The sequence below is a fragment of the Macaca fascicularis genome, chromosome 1, assembly GCF_037993035.2.
Source record: "Macaca fascicularis isolate 582-1 chromosome 1, T2T-MFA8v1.1".
In the NCBI taxonomy this organism is placed as follows: domain Eukaryota; kingdom Metazoa; phylum Chordata; class Mammalia; order Primates; family Cercopithecidae; genus Macaca; species Macaca fascicularis.
In genome coordinates, this window is record NC_088375.1 from 118,252,583 (window position 1) to 118,280,426 (window position 27,844).

Consider the following 27,844-nt stretch of genomic DNA (forward strand, 5'->3'; position numbering starts at 1 on the left):
AATTTGAGCACTGCATGATCTAACTGACATGTATTAGACATTACATCGAAACTTGTATATCTTCTTTGTATGTACATAGAGCAATGAAGAAGTGCTAAGCTAAAAAGCTGGCCTCAATTAATATCAAGGGATTGGGGTCATTCAGATCACTTTTTGTTATTACAATGCAATTTAATGAGAAATCAATAACAAAAATATAACTAGGAAACCCAACAGGTTTGGAAACTATTTTCTTAAAATCAGTGTAGAAACTAGAAAATAAGTAGAACTTAAAGACAATAAAAAATACATTACAAAAAACCTGTGGAATTGCACTAAAAGGGCATTTAAAAATTTCTATACTTAGAAAACAAGAAAGGGTAAGAATTTCTCTTTTTAAATTTTATTTAATTATTTATGTATTTTATTAATATAGACATGAGGTCACACTATGTTGCCTAGGCTGGTCTCCAACTCCTGAGTCAAGTGATCCTCCTACCTCAGCCTCCCAAAGTGTTGGGATTACAGGCATGAGAGGGTAATTACAGGTGGGTGAATCGCAAGCTCAGGAGTTCGAGACCAGCCTGACCAACATGGTGAACCCTCATCTCACTAAAAATACAAAAACTAGCCAGGCATGGTGGTGTGCACCTGTAATCCCAGCTACTGCTACTCAAGAGGCTGAGGCAGGAGAATTGCTTGAACCTGGGAGGCGGAGATTGCAGTGAGCCAAGATCACGCCACTGCACTCCAGCCTGGGCGACAGAGTGAGACTCTGCCTCCCCACCCCCCAAAAAAGATTAATAGTAAAGTATGTCCTGGCAAATAAAACTGAAGGTCCAGCCAGTTCTTTACAAGAGTTATACCAAACTTTCCAGCAAAGAGATTACCCCAATATTATTGGAATAGAATAGGAAAAATAAGGAACAGTTACATCTCCTAAAAGCCATAGCTATAAAATTCTAGAGAACAATATAGGAGCACTCCCGTGACCTGAAAAGAGAGAAGGATTCCTTAAACAAGATGCAAAATGTGCTCCATTATAATGGAGAAAGTAGCTGAAAATCCACCCATATTAAAATGGAGAATTTAGATTGGCGTAATCACTTTGGAAATATTTTGACAATATTTAGTAAATTTAAACATTCATATATTCTGCAAACCTACATTTTATTCTTATGTGTATACCCTTAAAAGACTTGTGTGCATCTGAAGATGTATAAGAATGAGCATAAAAACATCATTCTAATCACAAAAACTAGAAACAATGCAAATGTCCAATTACAGTAACAAGAATATATAAAGTGTAGCAGCAGATTTCCACAGTGGAATATTATTTATCAGTGAAAAGGAATAAACGACTGCTACATGAAGACACATGGGAGTCTCAAAAGCATAAAAAACAATCTCAAAAGATTGTTTCTCTGTGGCCATGAGAAACAATCACAGAAGACTTTATACAGTATGATTTCCTGTGTGTAAAGCCTTTAGATAAATGAAACAGTCAAAACTAAAAACACAATTTGGGATGCATGCAGATCATATTTTGTTGATGCTAAGCCATGTCTCTTTTTTTGACATTTCAAACACTTTTCAAAATTGAGATTCATTTTGTAACCAAAATTTTGTAACCAAACCATTCATTTTGTGAGTCTCTTTCTTAGAGTTGAAATAATAATGTATCTTACAATGCTGGGAGCTTAAGTTCAATTAAATATAGTAGGAAGTAGAACTATAAAGAAAAGCATGAGAATGATTAACATAAAATTTGGGACACCTATGATTACATATGTCTGGGAGGGAGGAGGCTACAGGAAGGAAGGGGAAGCAAGGAGAATTCTATATACTGACAATGTGCTATTTTTCACCAAGGTACAGCATATTGGTGGTATTATTATTATTATTTTGAGGCAGGGTCTCACTCTGCTGCCCAGGCTGGAGTGCAGTGGCACAATCTCGGGTCACTGCAACCTCCGCCTCCCAGGTTCAAGCTATTCTCCCACCTCAGCCTCCTCGAGTAGCTGGGACTACAGGAGTGCACCACCACGCTTGGCTAATTTTTTGTATTTTTGGTAGAGATGGGGCTTTGCCATGTTGGACAGGCTGGTCTCACACTCCTGGCCTCATGTGGCCCCCACCCCTGCCTCAGCCTCCCAAAGTGCTGGGATTACGAATGTGAGCCACCGCGCCCAGCTTGCTTTGTTATTATTCTTTAAATAGGTTAGTTTCTCACATATATAAATATATTTCACAATTTTTTAAAAGAAGAGTGAATGAGGCGAGTAGGTGGAGACACACATATAGTAACTCAGGAAGCTGGACAGTAAAGGGGAGAAAAGAGTGAGGCAGCCATTGCGGGAGGATGTGGAGGAAACTACAGGAAATAAATGGAAAGACTGAAGAGCTGGGAGGCATCCAAGCTGTCACATGTGGAGAAATTGGCCCTTCAGGGAGATACCTTCTATATTTTAGCAAGAGGGACAAAGGGGAGAATGGGCTTACAGAATTTGCAGTGAAATTTTCTCATGTTTCCCCTGTGATGGTTTATATTTTCTTTACAAATAATTTATCTATGGGCTGGTATAGTTACCAGGAATGGCAGAGATGGGCAAATGGCATGAGGGGGTAGGCATCTAAAAGGAAAACGTGTGTTCAGCAGTTATCCCATGCCAGGTACTCAACTAAGAGCTTTTTGCATCCATCATTCCATTTGTTGCTCTCATTAACACTACGAGGTATATATTCTTTCATGATGTCTGTAACAGTTTCCTAGGGCCATAGGAAAATAACAAAATCCCACAGACTAGGTGACTTAAATAACAGAAATGTATTTTCTCCCGGTTCTGGAGGCTTGTGATCCAAGAGCAGGTGTGGGCAGGTTGTTTTCTCCTGAGGCCTTTCTCCTTAGTCTGTGGGTGGCTGCCCTCTGCGCGTGCACATCCCTGGCATTTCCCCGTGTGCTTAATCTCCTCTCCTTTAAGGACACCCATCAGACTGAATCAGCTAAAGTCCTCATTTTAACTTAATCACCTCTTTAAATACAGTCACATTCTGAGGTGCTGGGGGTTGGAGCTTGAACTTATGAATTGTGGGCGACACAATTCTGGCCATCACAATGTCCATTTTGGAGAGAAGGATCTAGAGACACAGAAAGGTCAAACAGCTTGCAGCTCCTCAGCACCAGAACTGGGATGCAGACGCAGGCAGGTCAACTGAGGTGACTGAACACCAACCATTCCTCCACACATCTAGTTTTGGGCCTGGAAGAGTGAAGACGGATGGAAAGGTCTTTTGGAGAATTAAAAAAAAAAACAAAAAACAAAAAACAAAACAAAAACAAAAAACAGAACAGAATAAAGGAATAATATTCTCAGGCTTTTCTGAGTTGTGCAATCTGTCCCAGGAAACAGAATGGAGCTGAATGCTCCAGGAGCCAGGATGGACGGTCCTCTCATAGGCTCCCTTTTAAAATCTGGGCTTTAAGTAGAAAGATGTAAATCTCGGCTAAAACGGCAGGAAAGCTCAACAACTTAGCATGGGCTGAAATCCACTGATCCCTGCTCTGGAGGGACCAGGTGTAAGTTATGGGCTGAGAAGGGTGACACCTGCTGGGCACCGAGGACAAGAATAGGTGGGACCTGGCTCCTGTCATATGTGGTCCCTTGCTGCCCTCTTCTGGCAAGAATTGGGAATACGCAGGAAGCTGCGGGTAGCCCTACTTCCTCCAAAACCCACAAATCTCCTGGGAAAGACGGAAAGAATATACTGGAATCAGAGTGTGGCGCATGTCAGTTCCTCCCTCTCCACATACATACACACATATTACAGTCAATTTTCACTTTTTAGCATTCTGTGACTGTGTAGCTGTTTTAAAAGTTGCTTAAGATGGGTTTTTTTGTTTTGTTTTGTTGCTTTTTTTTTTTTTTTTTTTTTTTTGAGACAGAGTCTCTGTCTCCCACGCTAGAGTGCAGTGGCGCCATCTCGGCTCACTACAAGCTCCGCCTCCCGGGTACAAGAGATTCTCCTGCCTCAGCCTCCCAAGTAGCTGGGATTACAGGTGCACACCACCATGCCTGTCTAATTTTTGCATTTTTAGTAGAGACGGGATTTCACCATGTTGGCCAGGCTGGTCTCCAACTCCTGGCCTCAAAGGATCCGCCCACTTAGGCCTCCCAAAGTGCTGGGATTACAGGCGTGAGCCACCCTGCCCAGCCAAGGTTAAATTTAAAAACTTTTTACATTTGCCACCTTTTCAAAGATGATGTTTCTTAAGATACAGGAATATGAGAATTAAAATACAAGTTTTGATGATTTAACAAAATGCTAGTTTGTTCATTTCATATGCTTTTTAAAAATTTTTTATTCTTTTAGAGACAGGCTTTCCCTCCTGGTGACTCCATCACCCAGGCTGGAGTGCAGTGGTACGATCAAAGCTCACTGCAGCCTCAAACTCCTGGTCTCTATCCTCTCATCTCAGCCTCCTGAGCACCACATCTGGCTTATTTTTAAATTTTTTGTAGAGATGGGGTGTCAGTGTCTGGCTATGTTGCCCAGGCTGCTCTTGAATTCCTGGTCTCAAGTGACCCTCTTGCCTCAGCCTCCCACAGAGCTGGGATTATAGGCATGAGCCACTGCACCAGGCCTTTATGTTTTCAAAAATTGTAAACTCATTGTTGGTTTGGAAATACTTGTTTTCAATATTTTAAAATTCATTACTTGTTATGCGATAGCCTAGGGACCCCACCATTTGGTTACAGTACTTTTGAAAAATAATCATTTTTATTTTCAAATGTGAATTTTCATCAAAACAAAACCAGTAGCTCATGTTTTAGAAATTTATCTTTGGTATAGATATTTGAGCAAAAACATTCCAAAGTAATAAAGGAGCCCCTTGAGTTGAGAAGCATTACGTAAACGCCAGAAAAAACCATTGATCTCACCGAGAACTCCTAGAATTCCTGATCAGTTGTGCCACATAGAATATGCTGCCTTGTGGGCCTCTGTGAAATTCCAAATGGGTGGCTCAAGAGCTCCTGGCTCATGTGTGAGTCCTCAGACCTTCTTCATGCAGTTACCAGAACAATTGTTTAAAATGCAGTCAGATGGTGATACTCCTCTTGCTTCTGCAGAGGCCAAATGTCACACCTTTGATCTTAGAATAAAATACTGATTCCTTCCTGGCTTTACAAGGCCAGGTGCTCTGACTCATGCCAGCTCCACCAGGCCTGCCTTTGGTCACTTTTCCTTCCCCTTCAGCTATTTGCATTTTCATCCTTTGGGGACCTTTCTGTGGACTCTACTTCAACATTCTGTTTATTTCCTTCGGAGCATTTGCTTCCATCTGTAATAACTGTGCATGTTTATCCGTTGTTCATTTCTTGTCTCCACCATTAGGCGGCATCCCCAGGGGGAGGTCCTCATCCACTTTGCTCTTTGCTGTGTTCCCAGTGCCTAATGAGCATTATTTGTCAATGAGTGAGTGAGTGAATGAAGTGAGTAAAGGAACACAATGAGTGGTGACAGACACCTAAGGTCACTCCATGCAGATCATAGTACTAGGTTATTTACATAAATATATAAGGAAGTTCCATCCATGGCCTATGGCCTGGGAAGCAAAGAGAGGGCTGTGGTTGGCATCAGGCCAACAGCTGTGCTTTCATCTTTGACTTAAACTTGTCATCAAAACCACTCCCCTCCCTGCTTAGAGCATACCAGAGAAGCAGACAGAACCTCAGGAGCCACTGACCCACATGCTAAGGAAGCTGGAGGGCAGCAAGGAAGCACAGGCTTGCTAACTCAACAGGTGCAATTTTGCGTCAGTGCTGTGGGTACCGATCCAGGATGCAAACACCAGCTGCTCAACCAACCAGGAACACTTTGTGTTGATCCAATGTCTTCCCCTTGAAAAGGCGCCAGCACAGTCTCATAGACACACAGCCCTGCTCAGAGGTAGGCACGTTAACATTCCCATTTTACAAATGGCAGGAGAATGCACCCATGATCGGTGGGCTGGGCACAGTATTGGCCAGCAGGCTCATGTCTTCCAGGGGTTCTGTCTCTATCTTCACTGTGAGACGATCAGAGCCTGAACAAGGGAAACTAAGTTCAGAACTGTCACCAGTTCCAAATCTGTGCCTGAGGAAGCCTGATGAGAGCCGTCTCCAGGAGAGGTAGCTAGGGTGGAAATGCTTGCTGGGCTCCAGGGAGGCCTGGGCCAGACAGCCTGGGGCACAGTTTCCTCCCTCCCTGCTGAAGTGTTACTGGTTTGATGTAATTTCTGCTGCCATTCATGGCCTTTCTCCTAGGCAGGATCCTGGCACCTGACTTAGGAACCATCCAAAGAACAAGGTTAAGCCAGAATAAAATATCCAAGAGCCTCCCAGGCTGGGGCAGCCATCAGGGCGGGCTGATCTGGGGCTTCTTCAGGAAGGTGGCCAGTTTTTGGGCCACAGCGTCCAGTTCGATCGGGTTGGTGCACTGAAAGAGGTTGCTGTTCCGGACGAAATAGTGTTTCAGGAAGTGCTGGCTCACACACTTGTGCAATTTCCTCACCAGGCGCAGAAACGCTTTGCTGAAGAACTTCCAGTCTTTAAAGTGGGGATATTTCTCGCAGGTCCAAAAGAGCACAGTCTGTGGAAGGAAGAAGTGCTGTCAGACATTGTTTCAGGCAATTGAGGAGGATATCTTGGAAACAATTATTGAGTTTATGTGGCCTTGGAACAAGGGAGAAAAGAGTTGCCTAGGCAGACTGGATCTACCACGAATTCACAATCCCCAACTTCAGGTGGGCCTTCAGTTTACAAGTTGGTCTCCCGCACCTCTTCCCTAATCTCCTCCAACATTTTCAGTGGTCACCACTCCAGGCAATGTCTTTGCCTCCTACTTTATGAAGAAAATGGAACCCCTCATCCTCCCAAACCAGACAGATCTTGCCTACTGCAGCACCCTCCTTTCTTCCTCCCTGCTTCTGCCTCTTCTGCCTGTGGGGCTGATCCCTCCACAGGGTCCCGGATGCCATCTTCCAGGAACTGTATATGACGGATTACTCTCTTCCTCAACTGCTTTTCACAAGTTGAAAGCTCTCCTGCCACCCCAACGCCACGTCTGCCTCCTGCCCTCACTCTTCCCTCTGCAAATCCAGGTTTCTCCAGAGTCAGCTCTATTGTTTGTCGTCATTTCCTCTCCTCCCATTTCTCGCCTCAGTCCGCTCCAGGATGGATTCTTCTCTCATTAATCCTCAAAGGCTCCTCTCTTCAAGGCCCAGTGATCTCCATGTTTCTAAATCCAACAGGCCTTTGTCAGCCTGCACCTTACCTGACCTTTCAGCAGACCTGGTTCTCTCGCCCACACCCTCCCTCCTGAGCCATCCTTCACTTGACTTCCAAGCAATCTACTCTCTGGGTTTTCTCCTAGCATTACAGCGCCTCCTTGGCAGGCTTCTACTCCTTGGCCTGCCTTTGAGGGGTGGAGTTTCTGGAGGCTCAGTTCTAGGCCCTCTTCCCCTCTCACTGTACATTCATTCCTCAGCTCTGTGTTCCCTCCACAACAGCAGCTCTAATTCTCACTACAAATGAATGACTTGCAAATTTGTGTCTCCAGCCCAGACTTCTCCTCTGACCTCCTTACCATGTATCTCTTGACTATCTGAAAGTTATCTCAGTCCCAACATGTCCAAACTGAACCCCTGCTCTTCCTGCACAAACCTGATCTGCCTCCAGAGTTGCTTAACTAGCTAGTTGTGCAACATGCAAACCTAGGAGTCATCCTTCTCCCTTACCGCCCCCAGTCAAGTCCTGCAATCCTCTTGCTTGAGTATTTCTCGAGTCTACCCATTTACCTTCACCTCAAGTATTATTCTACCATCCCTCTCCACACTGCCTCCACATCTCACTGGACCTCTGCAGTAGCCATCTCATCAGCCCATCCCTGTTCTTGCCACCATCCAAACTATCACCATCCACACTGCTGCCAATATACATCCACTTCCCTTCTCATCTAAAATACTTTAAGCTCTTCCCATTGTTTGTTAGCTAAAAACATCATGCTTAACATGGTGTGGTTTATAAGGTTTGGTCCCTGCCTTCCTTTCCAGATGCATCTTGACCCATATCCTCCCTTGCTCTCTTCATGTAGCCACACCAGCCGTTTCATGCCCCATTCTACCACAGGGCCTTTGCACCTCCTGCTTCAGCTGCATAGGACAAACTTCTTTCCCTTCTTTGTCCATCAGATCAAATTTCCCTAGTACAGCCACTGCACACTCTCTTAGCCATGTACTTCTCATAAGAAGCAGTGACAACTGTAGTAGTTTTTATATTTATGTGATTAATTGTATCATTTCCCCTACTGGGTTATAAACTTTATGAGAACAGTGAATGATGCCTATTTTTATTCACTATTAAGCTATCCAGTACCCAGCAGAGGCTAGCCCATGAGAGGAAGTCAATAAACATTTACTGAATAAGTGAATTAATGAATTCATGTTATGGTTTAGATATTGATTATTTTTATACAGTCTTTATTTTTTAGAGCAGTTGTAAGTTCATAGCAACTATGTATTTAGATTATATGATTATGAATAAATGAGTTAGAGATAACTTCATGCAAGTGAAGATAACCTAGATACCAGAAAAAAATGTTAATTCCTCTTGTTAATTAAGCTTTTATCATCCTAAGCAAACTGGGGCAGTTAAGCTCATTATAAGCAAGCCAATGTACTTTGAGTGGGTTTCAGGAATAAATAAGTCAATAAAAGGTAAGCTTTTCCTTCACATGAAACAGTCTTGGGGCAGAGCCTTTCTGACAGTGTAAGAGAGTGTCAGACTTAAGGTGAGGCGAGGCTGAGTGCCACAGCTTCCTAATGCTGTTTTGCAACCCAGCCTCTTCCACTTTCCCCAGAATGAAGACTTGGCAAGGATCCAGCACACTCAAGTCATCATCTGGGATGGTGTCTAACACCACATTTGTCACCAGCCACATTCATTTCAAGGGTGAGGATGCCTAAATGGAAGATAATTCTGTCTGTGGACTAAGGATGGAAGACCAGAGAAAAAGGCAGTTAGCACTTTCTGTTTATCTTACTCCAGAAATAGCCCCCTTAAAAAAATGCCCATCCTTGATGTTGCCCAATTCTATTGTGCCATGCAGGTGGGTCAGGGAAGACTGAAACAGATAATCCTTCAGGAGTTGCCTTAAAATCCACTAGGTGACTTAGGAACTATCAGAATAGAAGTCAGCCCTTGTGGGGAGTACAGATTTGCAAACAGCTATGGGTTGGGAGATCCATGGTGGCCCCATTCAATCATGCCTGAAATATTCATGTCACTGAATGGTATTTCCATCCATCTTAATTGAGAGGTAATGAAGTCAATCGTTAAGGTTATGAGGTTTTGATATGAGATAGACTTGAGTTTGTGTCTCAGCTCTGCCTCTTCTAGTGTGGGCTGTATAAAGGAAAGCAAGAGAAGCTAAATCTACAGAACAAATCAAAGTATCTTCTGCAAGCACATGCCCTCCATCCAGGAGAACAGCCTACGTGTTTTTAGGGGAGTGTGTTTGGGACACGTTGAGAATATTGGAACTCCAGAGAAAAGCCCCAGTGCATGTGAATGAGATGTTAACAGATTCTTCCGCAAGTCAAAATGGATAGGTTATCAGAAAGATAAGAAGGTGAAGCAAAGATTAGTGATTTTGTGCAAAAAAGAAGAGAAAAGTTGAGCAAGATGTGAAGCCACTCATTCATTTGCTCTACAAATATTTAACGTGCTACTATGTACAAAGCACTGGGAGAGATACTGGGGGTATTATTCATCCTTCTCCCAGGGAACAAGAGCACTGAGTAAGGTCAGCATGCTAGCTGCACAAGACCAATGTGGTATCTGTCTTTCAAGAAGTTACTTTAGAGCAGATGGAGTAACATGGGGCAAGAAGAGAGCTTTGTCTATCGAATGAGAGGAGGAACAGGTATGTGAGGAAGGCACCTCACAGATAGGTGACTGCCCCAGGGACCTGTGCTTGCCTGAGTGGAAAGGCAGACCATCCTTTCTGGGGCCAGAGAGGAGGGCTGAAGCTCCTAGACCCACACTAGCTAGGCTGGCTGCGGTGTCCCGCAAGAGTCTCCTACCTCCCTACCCCAGCAGGCTGCACAGAACTGCTACATGAGAGTCCACTTCACTCTGTGTGGTCCACAATTTGAGAAAGAGGGAGTCGAGAGGGTGGTCAAAGGCCCCCTTTCCAAGGAGGCCCCCCTAACTGCCCAGTCCAGGTCAGGCTCTGCTGCTCTGAGTCTTCACAGAGCCATGCTCCTCCCGTTCCAGTGCTTCCTCACTGTGTGATTGTACATGCACCCACTGGCTTGCCTTACCCATGTCTATCTCCCATGCTAGACCAGAAGTGACGGAGTGAGGAACCACATCTGTGTCTGTTCACCTTTGTGCTGGCAGGGGTTGAGCCCACAGCAGGTACTGGGGCAGGCCTCTGGCCCAGAGTAATCTCAATAGACACTTGCTGAATGAGTGAGTGAAGGCATGAATGGATGTTACTGTTGGGTTTAGGGCAAGGAGAGGCAGGTGCTGGCAGAGCAAGGGAAAATCCTTGCCTAGTGATTTGGACCCTAGAAAGAGGTGTGTGGCAGTACATGTGTGGTAACCTTTGTGTTGCATTTCCTGGTTCCCTCTGTGTTAGTGGGTCTGTGTGCATGAGGAGTTGTGCTTAGGCTGCAGTGGGTTCTAAGACTGGCACAAACATAAAGCCATCAAAGTGTGAGGCACGAATCACATTTTGTAATTTATTTCTGAACCTCAGCAGGGTTTCTGGCACCTAGTGGGCACTCAGGTTGGTTTGGTGGTAAAATAAAAGTGAGAGGGGAGGAAAAGTGGGAGAGAAGAGAATTGGAAAAGGGAAGGAAGGGAGGAAATTTTACCCTGGACAGGGGTGTTGTGGACTCCCATATGGTGCTAGCTTACATATTTCCATAATAAGTAGGCATTTGTTGGATGGCCAATGTAGATACTAGAGCCTCATTTTTCACACATGCCAGCCCTACTGAGTGGCTCTGGCCAGGCCCTAAAGAGGCCACAGGGAGAATGATCTATCCAAAGCTGCCCCTGGGCCTTCTCCCACCTGCCCCACACTCACCTGCAGATGGTGGGACGTGATGACCGGCCTGTTCCCTGGGCACCAGACATCCTCCTTCAGCTGCCTCATGACCTGAAAACACTTCCTACGGCAGCCCCCATCCTCATCCAGCTGTTCTAGCAACACCTGCTCAGCACGGAGGAAGCTCAGCTGCCAGTGATAATTTGAACAGGGCAACAAGTTAAACCCAAACGACTGGAAGAAAAAGAAAAACATTGGGAAATGAGAAGAACAACACTCACTGGTGTAGAAAGCCATTTCTGAAGCAGTCTGCTGGTCTGGGGAAGTTTTCACCAGGCAGACAGCACATCCTATGTGGGCATGAAAAGGGGATGTCAGGGAGACCACAAGCCACTTTGGATATGAACAGTTAGAAGGTGGTACCCACTTCCTCTCCTGCAGCAGTTCTCCAACTTGAGTACGCATCAGAATCACATCACCCGGAGGGCTTCTTAAAACACATATTGCTGGGCCCTGTTCAAGGGTGTCATTCAGCAGGTCCAGAGTGGGGGCCCGGGAAGCTGCATTTCTAACAAGTTCTCAGGTGACGCTGGTGCAGGGCCCACACTTTGAGAACTACTGATCTAGTGACACCTCAACTTTCCTTTGAAACTCTTTGGCAGTCGGTAATGCTGTGACTGGTTAAGCTGTTGGCACCACTGCTCTGGAGAGCTGGGTCCCGCCCACTGATACCTTGATGCACTCCACTCTCTCTTGGGAAGGCCAGCGCTGCAGACATCGAGGCCACCGGGCTTTCTCGGACCAGGTGGTGGGGATCTCCACCGCGGGGGCCAGCTCCAATTCCACCTGATATGCAGATGTTTCCACAGCAATCCAAACTGCAGAGCGGTTTCCTAGCATGCTGACCTTACCTGATAGGAAATGACCAAATGGATAAGGAGAAGATAAAGGCTTGCACATTACAAGCGTTCAAACAAGAAATTTGTGAGCAGTTGCTCTGATCAGCACCTTGCAACTGGTATGGCAACTTTCACAATGTCTGTAGCACATCAAGGATCACAATGCCTGTAGCAGGTCAAGGTTGTGACATCAAAACCAGATGGTTAGTCACCTAGCCAGCATCAGAGCATTACTAAGAAGTCTCATTGCTAGTGGGTTTTTCTTTCTCCCCCAATCCCAAGGCTTTTGTGGTACCTTTTCTTTTAAATTAATAGATTATTTTCAAGAGGCTCAACTGAAAGTAAAAGCCATAGAATAAAAAGAAAAAGTGTAGTACATATGCTCCTTGACTTACGATGGGGTCACATCGCAATAAAGCTGAAAATATTGTAAGTTGAAAATGTATTAATACACCGAACCTACCAAACATCATAGCTTAGCCTAGCCTACCTTCAATGTGCTCAAAACACTTACATTAACTTAGAGTTGGACAAAATCATCTAACAGAAAGCCTATTTTATAATAAAGTGTTGAATATTTCATGGAATTCATTGAATGGTTGTATGAGTACTCGAAGCACAGGTTCTACTAAACATGTATCATTTTTGCAACCTTGTAAAGTAAAAAAAATCATATGTTGAGCCATGGCAAGTTGGGGACTGTCTGTATTTGCTACTGTAAAATGAAACCTAACTATTTTTCTATATCCTTCTCCATTCCACCCAAATATCTAAATGTTGGTTTTTCAGAGTAATGCAAACATAGGGAAGGCTAATGCTCTTTTTTTTTTTTCCTTCTTCACCTAGATGTTCTGACACTGGCTGGGGACAGTATCAGCCTCCTTATTTATTCATACGCCTTTGGTGAAATTTGGCTTCACCTGTCTTTTATCTAGGCCTCAGTCTCTTAGATGGTATTTGTTTTTACCATCCACTCAGCTAGCCGAGCCTCAGAGGTATCTATCATCAGAAACCCCTGTAACCACAAAATACATCAAAGCACATCACAACCACTGTTTCAGAGGATTGAGTGATTTGAAAGAAGCCGCCACTGCATTTTCCAACCAGGAAAAGAGAAGAAGAGAAAACTATGCATCTAGTAGTTTTCCAGCTCACATACTATAATTTCCTCATTTCCAATTTGCTCTTTCTTCTTTCAAAAGATACAGTTTTTGTTTGTTTGTTTGCCTTCATTGCAGATAAAGATAAGCAGTCTTGAATAGATCAGGATCTATTCATCCTTATTTGTTCATCCCAATTTTTGAAATAGATCAGAATCTATTATTTTGCATTTCCTTGCACACAGAAGAAAATGGAAGCACATTAATTGTGTTAGGCTTTTCAAAATGGAAACATTCCCTGGCCGAGGTGGGATAAAGGGCTTGTTGTCTGCATGTCATCAGAGCTGCCCAGACAGGAACATGACAACTGGCACTTTAGCATTATTTACTAAAAGCGTCTCATCAACCTTGCCCAGTCTGAATCTCTGCTTTGCACTTTCACTATGAATAATGTCACACAGCATAAGAGGTGAGTTGATGCTGCAGCCAGCCCACTGGCCCCCACCCTGCTCTGCAGCTGGCTCTGCTTACGAGGTGTGCAACCTTCAGAAGTGACTTAATCTCTCTAAGTCTCAGTTTCCTCATCCCTAAAACAGGTAGGAAAAGAATTCTTACTGTATTGTGTGGTTATGAGGATTAAATTAAATAACCCATGAAACTTACTCTACTTAGTAAAAAATCTATTAAACATAAATTATTACCATTATGGAAATTTTCAGAACTATTCTGTCTAGACAAGCAAATGTATGTACGAATACATCCTTTTATTTTCACACAGATGGAATCTCATATTATTTGGCAGTTTGGTTTTTCACTTAGCTATCTAGCCCATGCATTTTTCATAGCTCTGTATGTATGCATGGGCATATGCCTGTTCTTTTGTAAGGCTGCGTAGTAGTCCAGTAGGCAGAGACAGCATAATTTAAGTTAGCCAGTTTTCCTTTATTAGCCATTTAGATTACTTCTATTTACTATTATAAAATCTATGGCAGAGAATATCCTGGTGCATATTTCTTTGTGTATTTGTAGAATATATTTGTAGAATTTAATATATTTATATATTTATTTATATATTACATACTGTAATTAATATATATTATATTATATATTATTTATATAATATATGTAATATATAATATATATTTATATATAAAATAAATATTTATAAATCTATGAATATATTTGTAGAATTTAATTTGTAGAAATATATTTCTAGAACTGGAATTGTTGAATTGTCAAGTGAGCACATTATGAAAATAAAATATAGACAACTTTCTCTTTAAAAAGGAGACACCAATTTCCACTTCTAATAACAACAGGAAAATACCCATTTCACCATGCCCACTCGACACTAAGCATGATCAAACTTTTCATTTCTTTTAACTTGTTAGGTATTTTAATGTACCCAACATGAGGTATATTCTAATATATGTTGAAATATACATTAGATGGAATGTCTTTTCTTATTTTTGCAAGCCATTTGTACTCTTATTCTGTGATTCCTTTTTTTTTTTTTTTTTTTTTTGATAATTATTTCTATTGGTCAGCTCATCTTTTTTCTTATTGGTTTATAAATTAAGAAAATTTATATTTTCCTAATTATATAATTAAGAAAATTGGCCATTTCTTTCCAGTTAGAAATTCACCTTTTCACTTTGTGTGAACAAAAAGGGGGTGTGTGTGTGTGTGTGTGTGTGTGGGCATATGCTGTACAGTAGCTTAAGACTTTGTCAAATTTAGTCAGTTCTTTTGGCTCCTGGATTTTCTGTTTTGGTTCAAGTTAGTGGTTTCCAAATGTGGAATCTCAGCACACTGTGGTACTGCAGTCACATGGAGGTGCTGCAGTAAAAATGTACTAATAAAGAAGACCTGGGGTTTGTGAATAATTTGCTTTTAAAACAAATATGCTTAAGTTTTTAAGCCTGGTTAAGGTGCATAATCCACAGCATTTTATATCTATGCCAGCACAGTAACTTTCTCAAAGCCACAACACTATTTTGTTAGAATGAATTCCAACCTTCTGTGCATCAATGGCAGGGGAAAAAAGCTGATTCATCTTATTAAGATTAAATAAATGTGAAGAGCACATGATTATCTTCTCAAATGTAGGCTGTGAGCTGCAGGTAACACCCAAACAGAGGTTTTGTAGAGCGAAAGGGGAATGTCAGCAATTACCCTTGCACTTGTTCCTGATCAGCTCACCTGAGAGGTGACAGGTTCTAATTGCGTTTTCCACCAGCTTCCGGAACACCAGGAGGACCTTAGCGGGCACAATGTCTCCGTCGATGTTCACGTCTGTCTCATGCCACTGCCACAGGCTCTTCATAAACTGTTCCACCTCCAGCCACTGCTGCAGACCCTCAGGGTCCCGCAACGGGCAGGGCAGCCTGGTGCCCTGCAGGGTGTAGTACCGCCAGCGCTGCTCCCTGGCCTCCCTGTACCCAGCCAAGCCTTTTATTGGGACTGTGACAAGGAACTGACTGGGGGCCAAAACCTAGGGTCAGGAAAGGATTGAAAACAAGCATGAATTCACAGATTCGGGAGGTAACGGAAGTCCTGGGAGCCGACCTGTCTCGCCAGGCAGCTCTCTTCACCACTCCACCCTCAGTAGTGTGACCTGATACACAGAGACATAGACCTGGGTGTTACAAGTGGATTACCTCTTTGTTCTGCTACTGAATCACTGTAAATACTTTGGGCAAGTAAATTAGCTCGCTGAGTTTATTATCTTATGACTATACAAGTAAAGACAGTGAGCTAGACCAGGAACTCCAGAGGAGGCCTAAAGTTTGAGAAAGAAGAATGAGTATGCATTGAGTTCCCTGCAGTCGCGACACTGCAATTCTAATGCATTTGACCATTTCAACTTCACAATCACACAGTAAGGTGAGCTTTGTTGCCATTTTCCAGATGAGGAATCCAAGATGCAGAGGGGCTTGGAGATCTCCCCAGGGACACACAGCCAGTAAGTAGAAGAGTCAGAATTCGAGTTTAGGTCTTTGGACAGCTTGTTCAGTTATTATTTCTCTACCTTGGGCTGGCACTCAGCCAACAATGAATGACATGGAATGGTGAATGTTTTGACACAAATAAAAGGTGGGAAGTAACAGGAAGGGAGTTTAAAAGATTTTGTAAAATGTCTCCTATTTTTGGGTTGGGGGGGCCTGTACTGATGACCCATGGTCAGTGTTCATGACTAACCCTTCCAAAATCAAAGGGAAAATGAAAGCTTATTTGTTGAGACAATGTGAGCTGTTGAGATAATTCTAAGTTTAAAGAAAAAAAGCAAACAATCAGAATCCACCTAATCCCTTTCTCCAGGAACCAGTGAAGCAATGACTGGGGGAAAGCAGGCAGACCAGCAGCCAAGAGATAGAACAAGTGGGTAAACAGAGCAGCCAAAGGAGCCTGAACTCTGACCATGTCCCACTTCACACACACCTTCAGCTGTGAGTCAGCTGCCTCCTCCTCACGGAAAGCTCTGACCATGGAATTTGGTTAACTCTTGCCCAGGGCCAGTCATTGACCCATTGAGGGGTCAATGTCCTAATCAGCCCCAGCTGGATCTGCCTAACTCTAAGAAAACAATAGTTTGATGTTTTAGATGATGTACCCACATGACTTCTGGTACCCACAGAAAGGTAGCTGGATTTAAAAAGAGGAAAAAAACATCCAAAGTCCCTGGAATTTCAGATCTGTACATTATTTCAATTTACTTTCATGTGAATTCAAAAGCAGAACTATCATGTTGTTAGTCATGTAAGTGGTGCTTAGTAAATATTTGTTGAGCAGCCTGGGCAATATGACAAAATCCATCTCTACAAAATAAAAAAATAAAAATAAAATTAGCCAGGCATGGTGGTATTTGCACCTATAGTCCCAGCTGCTTAGGTGACTGAGGTGGGAAATCACTTAAGCCTGGGAGGTTGAGGCTGCTGTAAGCCATGATCTCACCACTGCACTCCAGCCTGGGTGACAGAATGAGACTCTATCTTTAAAAAACAAACAAAAAAAACTTGTTGAATTTGATCTAAGTTAAAAGCAATTTTATATGCTATGCTGTAGCTATTTTTGAAACTTAATATGTAAGACATGACATATATAAATGTAAGATATATTTTAAGCTATGAATTCTAAGTAGGACCACGGAAGGAAATTTCCTTGGGTGTAGTGCTAAGAAAAGTAATGTAATATCTCTATTTCCAGTCACTGTGACCAAGTTAGATTGGCCTGGGTGGGAGAGTTGGGCAAGTGATGCTCTAGCATTCCAGGATTCAATCTAGTTTTATATTTTTCACCCTGGGATTAATTTCCTACAATCTGACTCTGTTTCAAAATCCACAAATCCCAGCATCTCTTGGGTGGTTCTTGCATCCACCAAACTTGAGATGTAATGGGCCAGCAATGGTCTTTTGTTCAGGTACTAATTCTTTTGCTCATTCATTTATTCATTCATTCCACATATGTTAAGTGTCTACCATGTGCCACACACCATGCTGGGTGCTAGGAGCAAAACAATCGGTAAACATGGTCCTTACAATCAAGGGATGTGCAGTCTGTTGTGAGAAATGGGCCATGAGTACACACAAATTTAACACAAAGTGAAAGAGGTATGTGGCATAATATAAATCAAGATAAAGAATGGTGGAGATTCAGAATGATTCAGAATCTCACTTCTCTCACCTCTAAAATTGAAATAACCAGAGTGTCTTTTCCACAAGGTGGTTTACAGGTTTAAGTGAGGTCGTTTCTGTGTGTTCAGCTCTGCCCTCACTACCGTGTTGCTTGAATGCTGGTGTTACCCATTGGCTTACACTGGGTGGGATTCCTCAGCAGGGGGAGGGGTTGCCAGTCTGCTCCTGCAGCTTCTCAGTGGCACCTCTTCTACTTTCTTCCTTCCCCATCTGCAACCCACAGACTATGACTTTCAATGGTCTTCTTATGGATGCCCTCAGTTCCCTCCACCATACCTCCAATCTATTAAGTAGGTGCTTAATAAATGAATGTGTATTTAACTGAGCTTTGATTGTGACGGCAGAATGTGCTTTGGAATCAAAAGCTTCTGTGTGAGTTCTGGCTTTAGTGCCTGATATGACTTGATCAAGTCATTTGACTTCTCTAAGCCTAGTTTTTCTCATCTAGGAATGTGGGGGCTCAAAGGAAATAACATCTATCTTTTTTCCTTTTTCTAAAGAGACAGAGTCTCACTGCATTGCCCAGGTTGGTCTCAAACTCTTGGCCTCAAGCAATCCTCCCGCCTTGGCCTCCCAAAGTGCTGGGATTATAGGCATGAGCCACGCCACTGGCTGAAACGACATGTATAAAATGAGACTGTAAATACTAAAAACTAAGAGTACCTGTGAAAACAAGAATTGTTATGAGTATTCTGAGTGAGGCAAGCATCTGTCACACACTGAGATTCACCTGCCCAAGTATCCTGGCTCTGTTGGTGGCACTTAGAGACAGTGAGACTTGCTTACCTTAATATTTTCATTGTATGTGTCAGAGTAAGGCACAGTTTGAAATCTAATGTCTTGGTTGCTGATGTTTGTGGTCAAATGATGAACGACTTTCTGCACCTCCTCCACAGCCTGGGAAATCTGCTGGCGCCTCAAGTCCACCTGGGTGTGAGAAGGACCAGAAAAGGTGGTTATTTCCTCTGTGGGCCCCAAGGCACTGGCATAAGATAGTGAGGAGACAAGGGTACAGCGAGGGGTGACCGAGGGAGTTCAGCTCAAAAATTCTGCCTTCCCAAGACGCCGGGGAGATGGACTTAGGTCTGACTCCACTGAGAAGACATTGGTTGGTGCCTCAATGTTCTTTTCTGTAACAGATGCATTCATTTGATATTTATCTAGGACCTACTATGTAGCAGGTGCCAGGCCAGGTGCTGGGGACACAACAGTGATTAAGACAACAGTGAACAATGTAGATACTTGTCCTCTAGCTGAAAATATAGGAATACATGTAGATATAATACATAATATATAATTATAATATATAATATCAATATTATAATATATAGCATCATACCTGATATTATACACACACAGACACACATATAAATGTGTATATATATATGTATTCCTGTGTGTATATATGTGTGTGTGTGTGTATGTGTATGTATATGTGTCTGTATGTGTGTATATGTTATAATATCAGGTATAAGTCCCAGGAAGAAAAATAAAATATGATAAGGGACTAGAGAATAAAGGGGCAGCTATTTTAGTTAGGGTGGACAATGGACAAAGAATACTTGTCTATAGAGGTGACATTTGAGTGAGGCTGAAGACAGCTTAGGAAAGCAGATTCCATGCTCCTCCTCTGACGTAGGCAATGCTCTAAGGCTAGCAGCGAGGCCACTGTGGTTGGATCCGGCAAAAGGAAAGTGATAGGAGGTGAGTTGGGAAAGGAAAGCAGGGGCCAGATCATCACACAGCGTTTTGTGAACCATGGTGAGACTCTACCATGGTATCGTCATGCCTGCTGCCCATAGTGTGAATATTAAACTGCTTAACATGTATCAGCACCCAGCAGCCTGCTTCCCACTGATGTCATCAGTAAATGATGATTCTCTTTGCCTCTGTACTCACCCTTGCCTTTTGCTTCTAGACCCTTAAGAAAAGGCATGTTTCTGCTGAAAGATAGTTACCACAGCGAGTTAGGAAGAACTGGGAAATTCTCATAGAAAACTGAACACTAATCAGATACTTAAAGTTTAGGGAAATAGATGTTTGTGGGAAACACAAAGGAACTTTTAGTGAACTCCAGGAGAGACACAGAAAAATCCAAGTAAGAGACGGAAGGGTCTGCAAGATTTTTTCTGAAATGGAGGGGGCGCTTTGTCATCTTGCTCAGGAGGCACCCGCAAGCCGCTGTCATGACAGGGAGACTCTCCTTCAGAGGCTCCTTCAGCCAGGGGCCAATTTCAGGCAATATCTGATACATCGCAATCTAACGCCCATCCATGAATCTTTATATTCTCTCCAAATTTGGTATAACAGTTGTTTCTACGTACTCTAGAGTCATTCTGAGACATCCATAAACGGATCACGACAGCCAGAAAAAAAAGCCCAAGTCAAAGAGATTCCTGTTTTCCTAAACTAAGTCATCAACTAGGCCAGTTACCTGAGATCTCACTCATACTTCCCATCAACCAGCAAGCCAACTTCATATGTTCACAGAATAAGAATGTGACTGTGCACCTACTGGTACACATGTTGTATAGCACACATAGGGTCAATTCATCAGTAAGTATTTTTTTAACACATCCTCTGTGGTGGGCACCATCACATGCTGGAACACAGCAATGCACAAGATAGACGTGGTCATGCATTCACAGCAGTGAGGAAGACAAATTGTATAGAATATAAGTGTGGGGATGCTATTATGAGAAAAATAACAAATGACAAAAATAAAGGTTTTAGAAGTCCAAAATTAAGGGTCCTCTCCAGCACAGGACTTCCCCTCTGTGTTGTGATTCAATTCCACTTGAGTAATTTGAGTGGAGCATCCATTTTATGCTGGGCTCTGTGCACACATGTTGCCACGAGGTTTACAGATAACTTGACAAAGCAAGACAAATAACCTGGAAATTAAAATCACGGCAATCTAGTGCAAGGTAGAGGTTTGCACTGATGCTATGAATACATAGAAAAAGGACACTTCATCCAGTTTGGAGGGTGGGAGGCCTTCCTGGAGGCACAGTGTGTTGGAGTTGTATCTTGAAAGCTTACTAGGAGTTAGCTAGGAAAAAGGGGGCATGAAAGTTGTTCTAGAAAGAGAAAATAGCAGGTATTGAGCCAGGCTTGAGGCGCACAAAGAGAGAATTTGTGCTCCTCATGCCTGTGCAATTGTTCCTGTGATATTTTTAGAACACAATTGCCTTAGAGGAGGTGGTGAAGTGGGAGAATAAACAGTGAGAGGTCCCGAAAGTAAAGGAAGAGTTTCAAGAACAAAGTCAACAGTAAGTGGCTGAGTAAGTTAAGACTCCCAAATGTCCATGGAGTGTGACAGCTAGAATAGGATGGCTGCATTGGGGGAACGCTGGGCACTAGCATTAATGGTGGGGGAGAGGTGGGCATTACTTGTGGATTAAGGGTGAATGGAAGACAACCAAGTGAAGACAGAGGTAAGCAACCCCTCCAAGAACTTTTTTTTTTTTTTTTTTTTTTTTTTAAGACGGAGTCTTGCTCTGTCACCAGGCTGGAGTGCAGTGGCGTGATCTTGGCTCACTGCAAACTCTGCCACCCGTGTTCAAGTGACTCTCCTGCCTCAGCCTCCTGAGTAGCTGGGACTACAGGCTCGCACCACCACACCTGGCTAATTTTTGTATTTTTAGTAGAGATGGGGTTTCACCAGGTTAGCTAGGATGGTCTCGATCTCCTGACCTCGTGATCTGCCCACCTTGGCCTCCTAAAGTGCTGGAATTACAGGAGTGAGCCACCGCGCCCGGCTCCAAGAACTTTTACTATGGGGAAAACCAAAACAACAGGGATGAGAACAGTTTTGTTTTGTTTTTTCCTTACAAAATGACACACAGGCTTAAACATGTTTAAATGCTGAGAGAAAAGAGTCAGTGGTGAAAGAAGAGGTAGCAGAGAGCAAAAGCATTTGGTAAGGATTTCCCACCTGAAAGGAGTCATGCACATCTGGAAACCTGAGTGAGGAATTCATCTTGGTGTGGCAGAAGGAAAGAAGGGGAAAAGGGTGCATGCAGATACAGATAAAAGGGCAGGGGGCAGTGAAAATCAGAGAGATTTCCAGTCTGCTGTCTATGTTCTTTATAGAGCAGGAGACGTTAATGAGCTAAGAGTGAAGTGGAAGGCAAGAGATTTCAGGCGATAGACTGCTGTAATAGCTGCTATAAGGAATGAGAGATTGTTTAGGTACATGCGTAAAGATAACCCGACAGTATCAAGACTTGGCTGAGGCTGGGTCCCTGAGGCTGTGGGCTATCAGTAGGCTCAGTTGTGAGATCTTCTCCACCATCTCTTAGCCCTCCAAAGGTAAGAGTTGAGGTGCTAAGATTGGAGCTTGCTGGGCAAAAGCTGGAGAAAGATATAAAAGCAACAGGGTTTCGGTAGTGGGCTATATTTTCCAGCCTGAATAAAGAACAGATAAAGCTAGTGGTAGAACAGCGAACATTAGGCAACTTTAGGGACCTGAAGTCTGAGCAGGTACAGTGGGGAAAAGTAATACAAGGGTTAACTAGATAGAACATTACAGGCAGAGTGGTTGAGAAATAGTATTCTCTAACAGTTTAGTTCTCAGAATGTGTTGAAGACCAAGACTAGCCTCCTGAATCTGCCAGCCCCGCTGATGTAATTCCATAGAACTTGAATGTTAGTAACATAGCAGTGACTATATATATATATTTTGTTTCCTGAGTTAATAAACTCATGAAAGATTCATCACCATCAAATCATTTTTAACTAATAGAAGCTTAACAGTGTGTGTGCATGTGTGTATGTATGTACATGTGTGTGTAGGTATGCACATAACACATGTGAAGAGTAGCCTATTGGAAAAAGTACTTCATTGTAAATCTGTTCTACAAATTGTGCCCTCATTTGATGGCGAAATGAGGACACAAGCAGGACAAGATCACACCGAGCAGGCAAGGTCACACACTCCTGGAAAACAACTATAATCTCTCACTTGTTACACAGGTTATTAGCTCACCCTTATGACCTGTTTTGATTGCCAAAGGTGAAAGTCAGAGTAAGAGAATGCTTTCTGAGACCCAGAACCACAAATTCCAGTTTTAATTTTCTTCCTGCATCACTTCTGCTGCAACTTAGACTCAGGATCTTAGAAATGGAAGAGATCCCAGAAGTTGCCTTGTCTGGTGTGACTTTACGGAGGATCAGAGTGACAAGGTGACTTTCCTAACATCACACTGGCAGTTAGAGGTAGAACTAGACAGGCTCTCCAACACTTCTTTCCATCACACTTTGCCACACCCTTAAGTACTGATGTACCAGAAGTACTGCCTACCCTTTATCCTCTTCCTGAACCTAAAAATGCCTTCAATTTAAAGTCAAGACTCATGAAATAAGGAGTCCTAAGTCTCCATGTATTTGGGCGTCAGCAACTATTCCCGCATCTAACAAGCACGAAGCGTCATGCAGCAAGGGCCAGACAGTGATGCCCCTGCTGTGGGACCTGAGTGGAAGCCTCTTCCTCTAGGTGATGGGCAGTCCCGTCCCTCCCACGTCTCTGGCTACACTTCCTGCATACGTTCTTACCCACACAGCATCGCCGTGCTATTTGGTAGCCCCAGAAGTGATTTGTGCTGGGAGTTTCCAGGCTTAGTCCCAGACACCTCTTGTCACCCTCATGGTGTGACAACACAGAACCCCCAGACTGTTTCTCTCCACTTATTCTGGCCACACCCTGAACAGATACAGCAAGAAGTTCTTTTCAGGGTGTGGAAAAGCAGGCAGTGAGGCTTGGGGTAGCTGTACAGTGATCTAAAGAAGGAGGCTCTAACACAAGTAGAGACCCGTTGCAAGCCCAACCCTGGAATTCCTTTACTGCCTCTCAAACTTTAGGAAGCCAGCAAGATACCAGTTGCAGCCTCAAGGCAGCCTTGAGGCAACCTTGTCACCAAACTCAGTTCATGGCAAAACATGGAAACAAATGTTGTTTGGGCCTCGCTCTTCCAAGGCATGTCTCCATGCTGTCGCAGGTCCATGTCCCATCCTGGGCCGCTTTCCCCTCCTCCTCCTTAACCACAGCATCAGGCTCATTGTTGCCCCACAAGTCATTTGCTGCTATTAATAGCTCAAGTTTGTGAATAGTTTACTGTTTCAAATATAAATTATGGGGATTCAAGGTTAACCCCTATAATATCACTCTGACTCACTTGCATTCCGATACACTTCCTTGCGAGAGAGACAGAGTAGTGGTGCTAAGTAGCATGCCAGGAATGTCACACAGGCCTGGTCACACCCATGACCACACAGCCTATGTGTATGTCATTCCCAATGAGTGTACTGAGAAGAAAAGGCTGAGGACTTCCTTCCAGAAAACAAGAAGTCAGACTCTAATTCCAGAATTTCATTAAATCCAATCATCAGTTAGAAAAATTTCAACAAAACAAAAACAGGCACCATCTCTGTCTTTCAGGGGCTAATAACGTAAAGAAATGGAAAGTTAAATCCAGTGATAGATACACACGAGACCATAGGCTTTCCATCATCATATCCCTTCCTTTTTAGACTAATCCTAATCTCGAAGGCTCATTTGTGCCTATCCATCATTCTTTAAGGTGGATGCTATGATTATTCCCATTTTATAGATGAGGAAACCAAAGTTCAGAACATTTAAATAATTTGCCTAGGTTCCCAAAGTTAGTAAGTTACAGAACATATCCTTCCAAAGCCCATATTTCTAACCACTGCCCTGTTCTGTCTCCTTAAAAGAAAAAGGTGACTGGGAATGAAACACATCTTGAATGTTTGAATGGGGTTCCCTTAGCCCAGAAGACCTTTCCTATACTTCTCCACTTATTAAAACCCTACACTTCCTCCAAGGCTTTGTCTCCACTCTTCTTTCTGTAAGACACCTTTCCCATCAGAACGAATGCACCTCTGTTCTCCTCCAGCAGTCTGTTGAAATCTCTACTGCATCCCTTATGGTCTACCATGCATTATATTAAGCACTTGCCTGACTGCATGTGAAATTCCCTCCTTTTTCCTTTGGGGTTATGTACAAAATCTGCAGATGGGACAGGGCTATCCTAGAGACCAAAACCAAAATTTCTCTCTCATTTAGCAGGCCACATCTCAGGCCTTGGTCTACCCTAAAACCGTAGCACAGTATTTTGCACAAAGCAGGTGCTTAGTATGTGTTTGCAGAGATACAGAGGAGTTTAGCAGAGGACATTCGGCCTTTGGACTAAAAAAGACAAGGCTGAAACTTCAGAGCCCTCTCAATTTAGCTGTGTAACTTTGGACAAGTTATTTAATCTCCACAAGCCTCTGTTTCCTCCTCGGTAAAAACGGAGGCAATATGTACACCACATAGTTGTTGATTAGATTAAATGAGATCCTGTATGCACCTTGATCTGTCGCCTTCCACACCAATCTTGCCTTATCTTTAATGAACTCTAAAGATATTTGTGATCATATATGTGCAAGATACTCTGAATGTTGAAGGCAAGAAAGGCATGCAAGACACTATTCTCCCCTCCAGAAACTTATAAAGAATGAAATGATATGACATGTAAGTTGCCAACCAAGATGATAATAGAAAAGTGTCAGGAGTTGATATACAAACTCATGATCAAATAAATGGTGCCAGTAATACTAATTATAACGGGAGTGAATATGTGGGCAAAATAATTTTGTGCTGGGGTGTCAGGGACTCTTTCTTGAGAAAGTGGACTCTGAGTTTGAAGGATGAATATGAGCCAGAAAAGTGGCGAGGAGGAGCTAGGGCCCTTGGCCTGCTCAGGGCCCAGTTCTTGTTGGGCAGAAATGGAAGACTCAACCACCTACAGGAATCGAGTAGGGGACACACGTGAGAGAGGCAGCGGGGGCCAGGAGCAAGTGTCAGACACAGGAGTGATCAGCCTCCTGAGAACTGGCCAGCACATGCTCTGGCTAACAAACACTCAGCCCCAGCACACGGTTTCCAGGCAAGAAATTGGGACCTGTAGTTGCCAAATATTCTGATTTTTTTTTCCCCTGGAAAGACAGAAATATGGATTTCTATGCAAAATCTATTTTGAAATGTTTGTGAAAAACATTAGAAATAATCTACAGGCCAAACAAAACATGAGCACAAGCTGGATTCAACATGTCAAACACTGTTTAGGATTTCTGCCATTGGAAATGCAGGGGGAGCAGAGGGTAGAAAGATAGAGCAGTTCAAGTTACTTGAACACCACACTAAAAATTTTGGAGTTTTTTCTTACAAAAAATACAGGACCCATGAAAAAAATGCCAGCCAATATCTCTTCCATTTAGAGTCCTCAAAGGGAGGAATAATGGGAAATCACTTTCTTTACTCTAGTTTTTATCATGCCAGGCTGTCCTGATTTATCTCTCTTAATGGTTTTGCTTAAGAAATATACTTTACTTATCACTATGATAATGACCTTTGCCTTTGTACTTGTAAAGGCCTGAAAACTACAGACCAGTGCCTACTTCTTAGTCAATTTAAATATTTTGGTTTTAACATTAACATCATGCCTTGGTAGGTTCATCTGTAAATGAAAAGGCTTAAACTAGATAATATTTAAGTTTCCTTCAAGTTCTAACATTTGACATGACCATCTAGACCATCTAGAAGAAATTAAGTTCTTAACTGATGTGTACTAAAAATGTAATAATATTTAAAAACCTAGTAGTTTCAGAGATTTTAAAAAGCTTTGTTTTGATTTCATTAGCTCTTTTTCCATGACCCCATGAAGCTCCTATTATTATTCCCATTTTACAGAGAAGAAGGCCAAGGCTCAGGCAGGTTAAGTGACTCACGACCACGCAAGTGTCAGTGGCAGAGCTGGAGTTCCTCCCCCGTTCCCCAGATTCCGACTCTCCATTCTATACCCAGCAAGTCTCTGGACACTGGACCCTCAAAGAGAAGTAAGGCTGAGATATGTTAAGTCCCCCAACATTGTTATGGGGGACAGTCTGTTTTCTGAGGAGCATTTTATGTATCTTTTAGAAACAGCCTGAGATCCTTTCTGGATGAAGGTTTGTTTGGAAGCAGTGTGAATGGGGAGGGGTTACATGGGAGAGACCCGGTCTGTCCTTACCTTATTCAGTGACGAAGGTTTGTTTGGAAGCAGTGTGAATGGGGAGGAGGTACATGGGGGAGACCCGGTCTGTCCTTACCTTATTCAGTAGGCAATCTTCTAAGCCTCCCACAGTAAGGGATTTCATGGCTTCTTGGTCAGTCCTGAGTAGAACAGCAACTTCCTGTTTTTTTTTTTTTTTCTCAATGGAGTGCAACACTTGTGAGTAAACAGCACTCCCAGTAATGTGAGTCTCTGGGTACTAAATTTTTCTGGAAGTGTGTAATGGACCAGAGACTTGCCTTCTGAACCCTTCACTCATGTTTTTATTTCCAAATTGTGAAAATCCATCTGTCATCTTTTGGGAAATTAAAAAAAAAGAATTTAGAAAAAAGAGTTGATAAAATTGAATTTGAGTCCAACCTAATTATACCTTATTTAGCCACACTGACTGGTTCTTTGACCAGAGAGCAATTTTCCAAATTGTATTTCCCACCCAAGTACTTAAAAGTTCCACCCAAGTCAGAAATACCCTGTAGCTGGTTTCTCCTCACCTTTTATGCTCCTATCCCGACACTAGATGCACCGTGGAACTCAGTATCTTATATCTCCTCGTCCTTATCCTGTTGACAGTAAACACCCCTTGCTCTCCAATCCAGAAAATCCCACAGACAGATTTACCTTCTTTACAATAAACAAATACGAAACTGCCCAACATCCAGCCTGGCACCCATCATTATGCCCACAAACAAGTGATCAGGTCTTGTCAGTCAGAGCAGAGCACAACGGTTGGCATTTAGAAAAGCATGCACACACGTACACACAGGCACACACGTACACACAGGCACACACACGTACACAGAGTGCCCACAGGCACACACCCACAGGAATGGCTGGTCAGGAATCCTTCTGCTCACCTGCTGACCTTTCAACGTAATTTCCCTCTTCCAACTCGAAAGCTGGCAGTAAAAATAAAGTCAGTGTAAACAGATCCCTTGAGAGTCGAGGGAACACTCACGTCT

General features: G+C 43.0%; 1 protein-coding gene across 3 annotated transcripts; it reads right to left on the minus strand.

Annotated features, from left to right (window-relative positions):
* Nucleotides 1-2,787: 2,787 nt before the first annotated feature.
* MAB21L3 (mab-21 like 3) lies at nucleotides 2,788-27,844 on the minus strand. 3 transcript variants are annotated; one of them, XR_006690440.2, is made up of 8 exons: nucleotides 27,377-27,733; nucleotides 26,923-27,180; nucleotides 18,556-18,696; nucleotides 15,278-15,569; nucleotides 11,809-11,987; nucleotides 11,116-11,310; nucleotides 4,920-6,609; nucleotides 2,788-3,239 (listed from the first exon to the last, which is right to left on the minus strand). XR_006690440.2 is itself a non-coding variant. In XM_045364987.2 (7 exons), exons 2-7 carry the CDS (start codon nucleotides 26,968-26,970, stop codon nucleotides 6,376-6,378), a joined length of 1,089 nt encoding a protein of 362 aa, XP_045220922.1. In that variant the 5' UTR covers nucleotides 26,971-27,180; nucleotides 27,740-27,844; the 3' UTR covers nucleotides 4,737-6,375. The 3 variants fall into 3 exon arrangements, 2 of the variants coding, with proteins under 2 accessions (XP_045220922.1, XP_065403313.1); XM_045364987.2 differs by lacking the exons at nucleotides 2,788-3,239; nucleotides 27,377-27,733 and adding an exon at nucleotides 27,740-27,844 and having other exon boundaries at nucleotides 4,737-6,609; XM_065547241.1 differs by lacking the exon at nucleotides 2,788-3,239 and having other exon boundaries at nucleotides 4,737-6,609.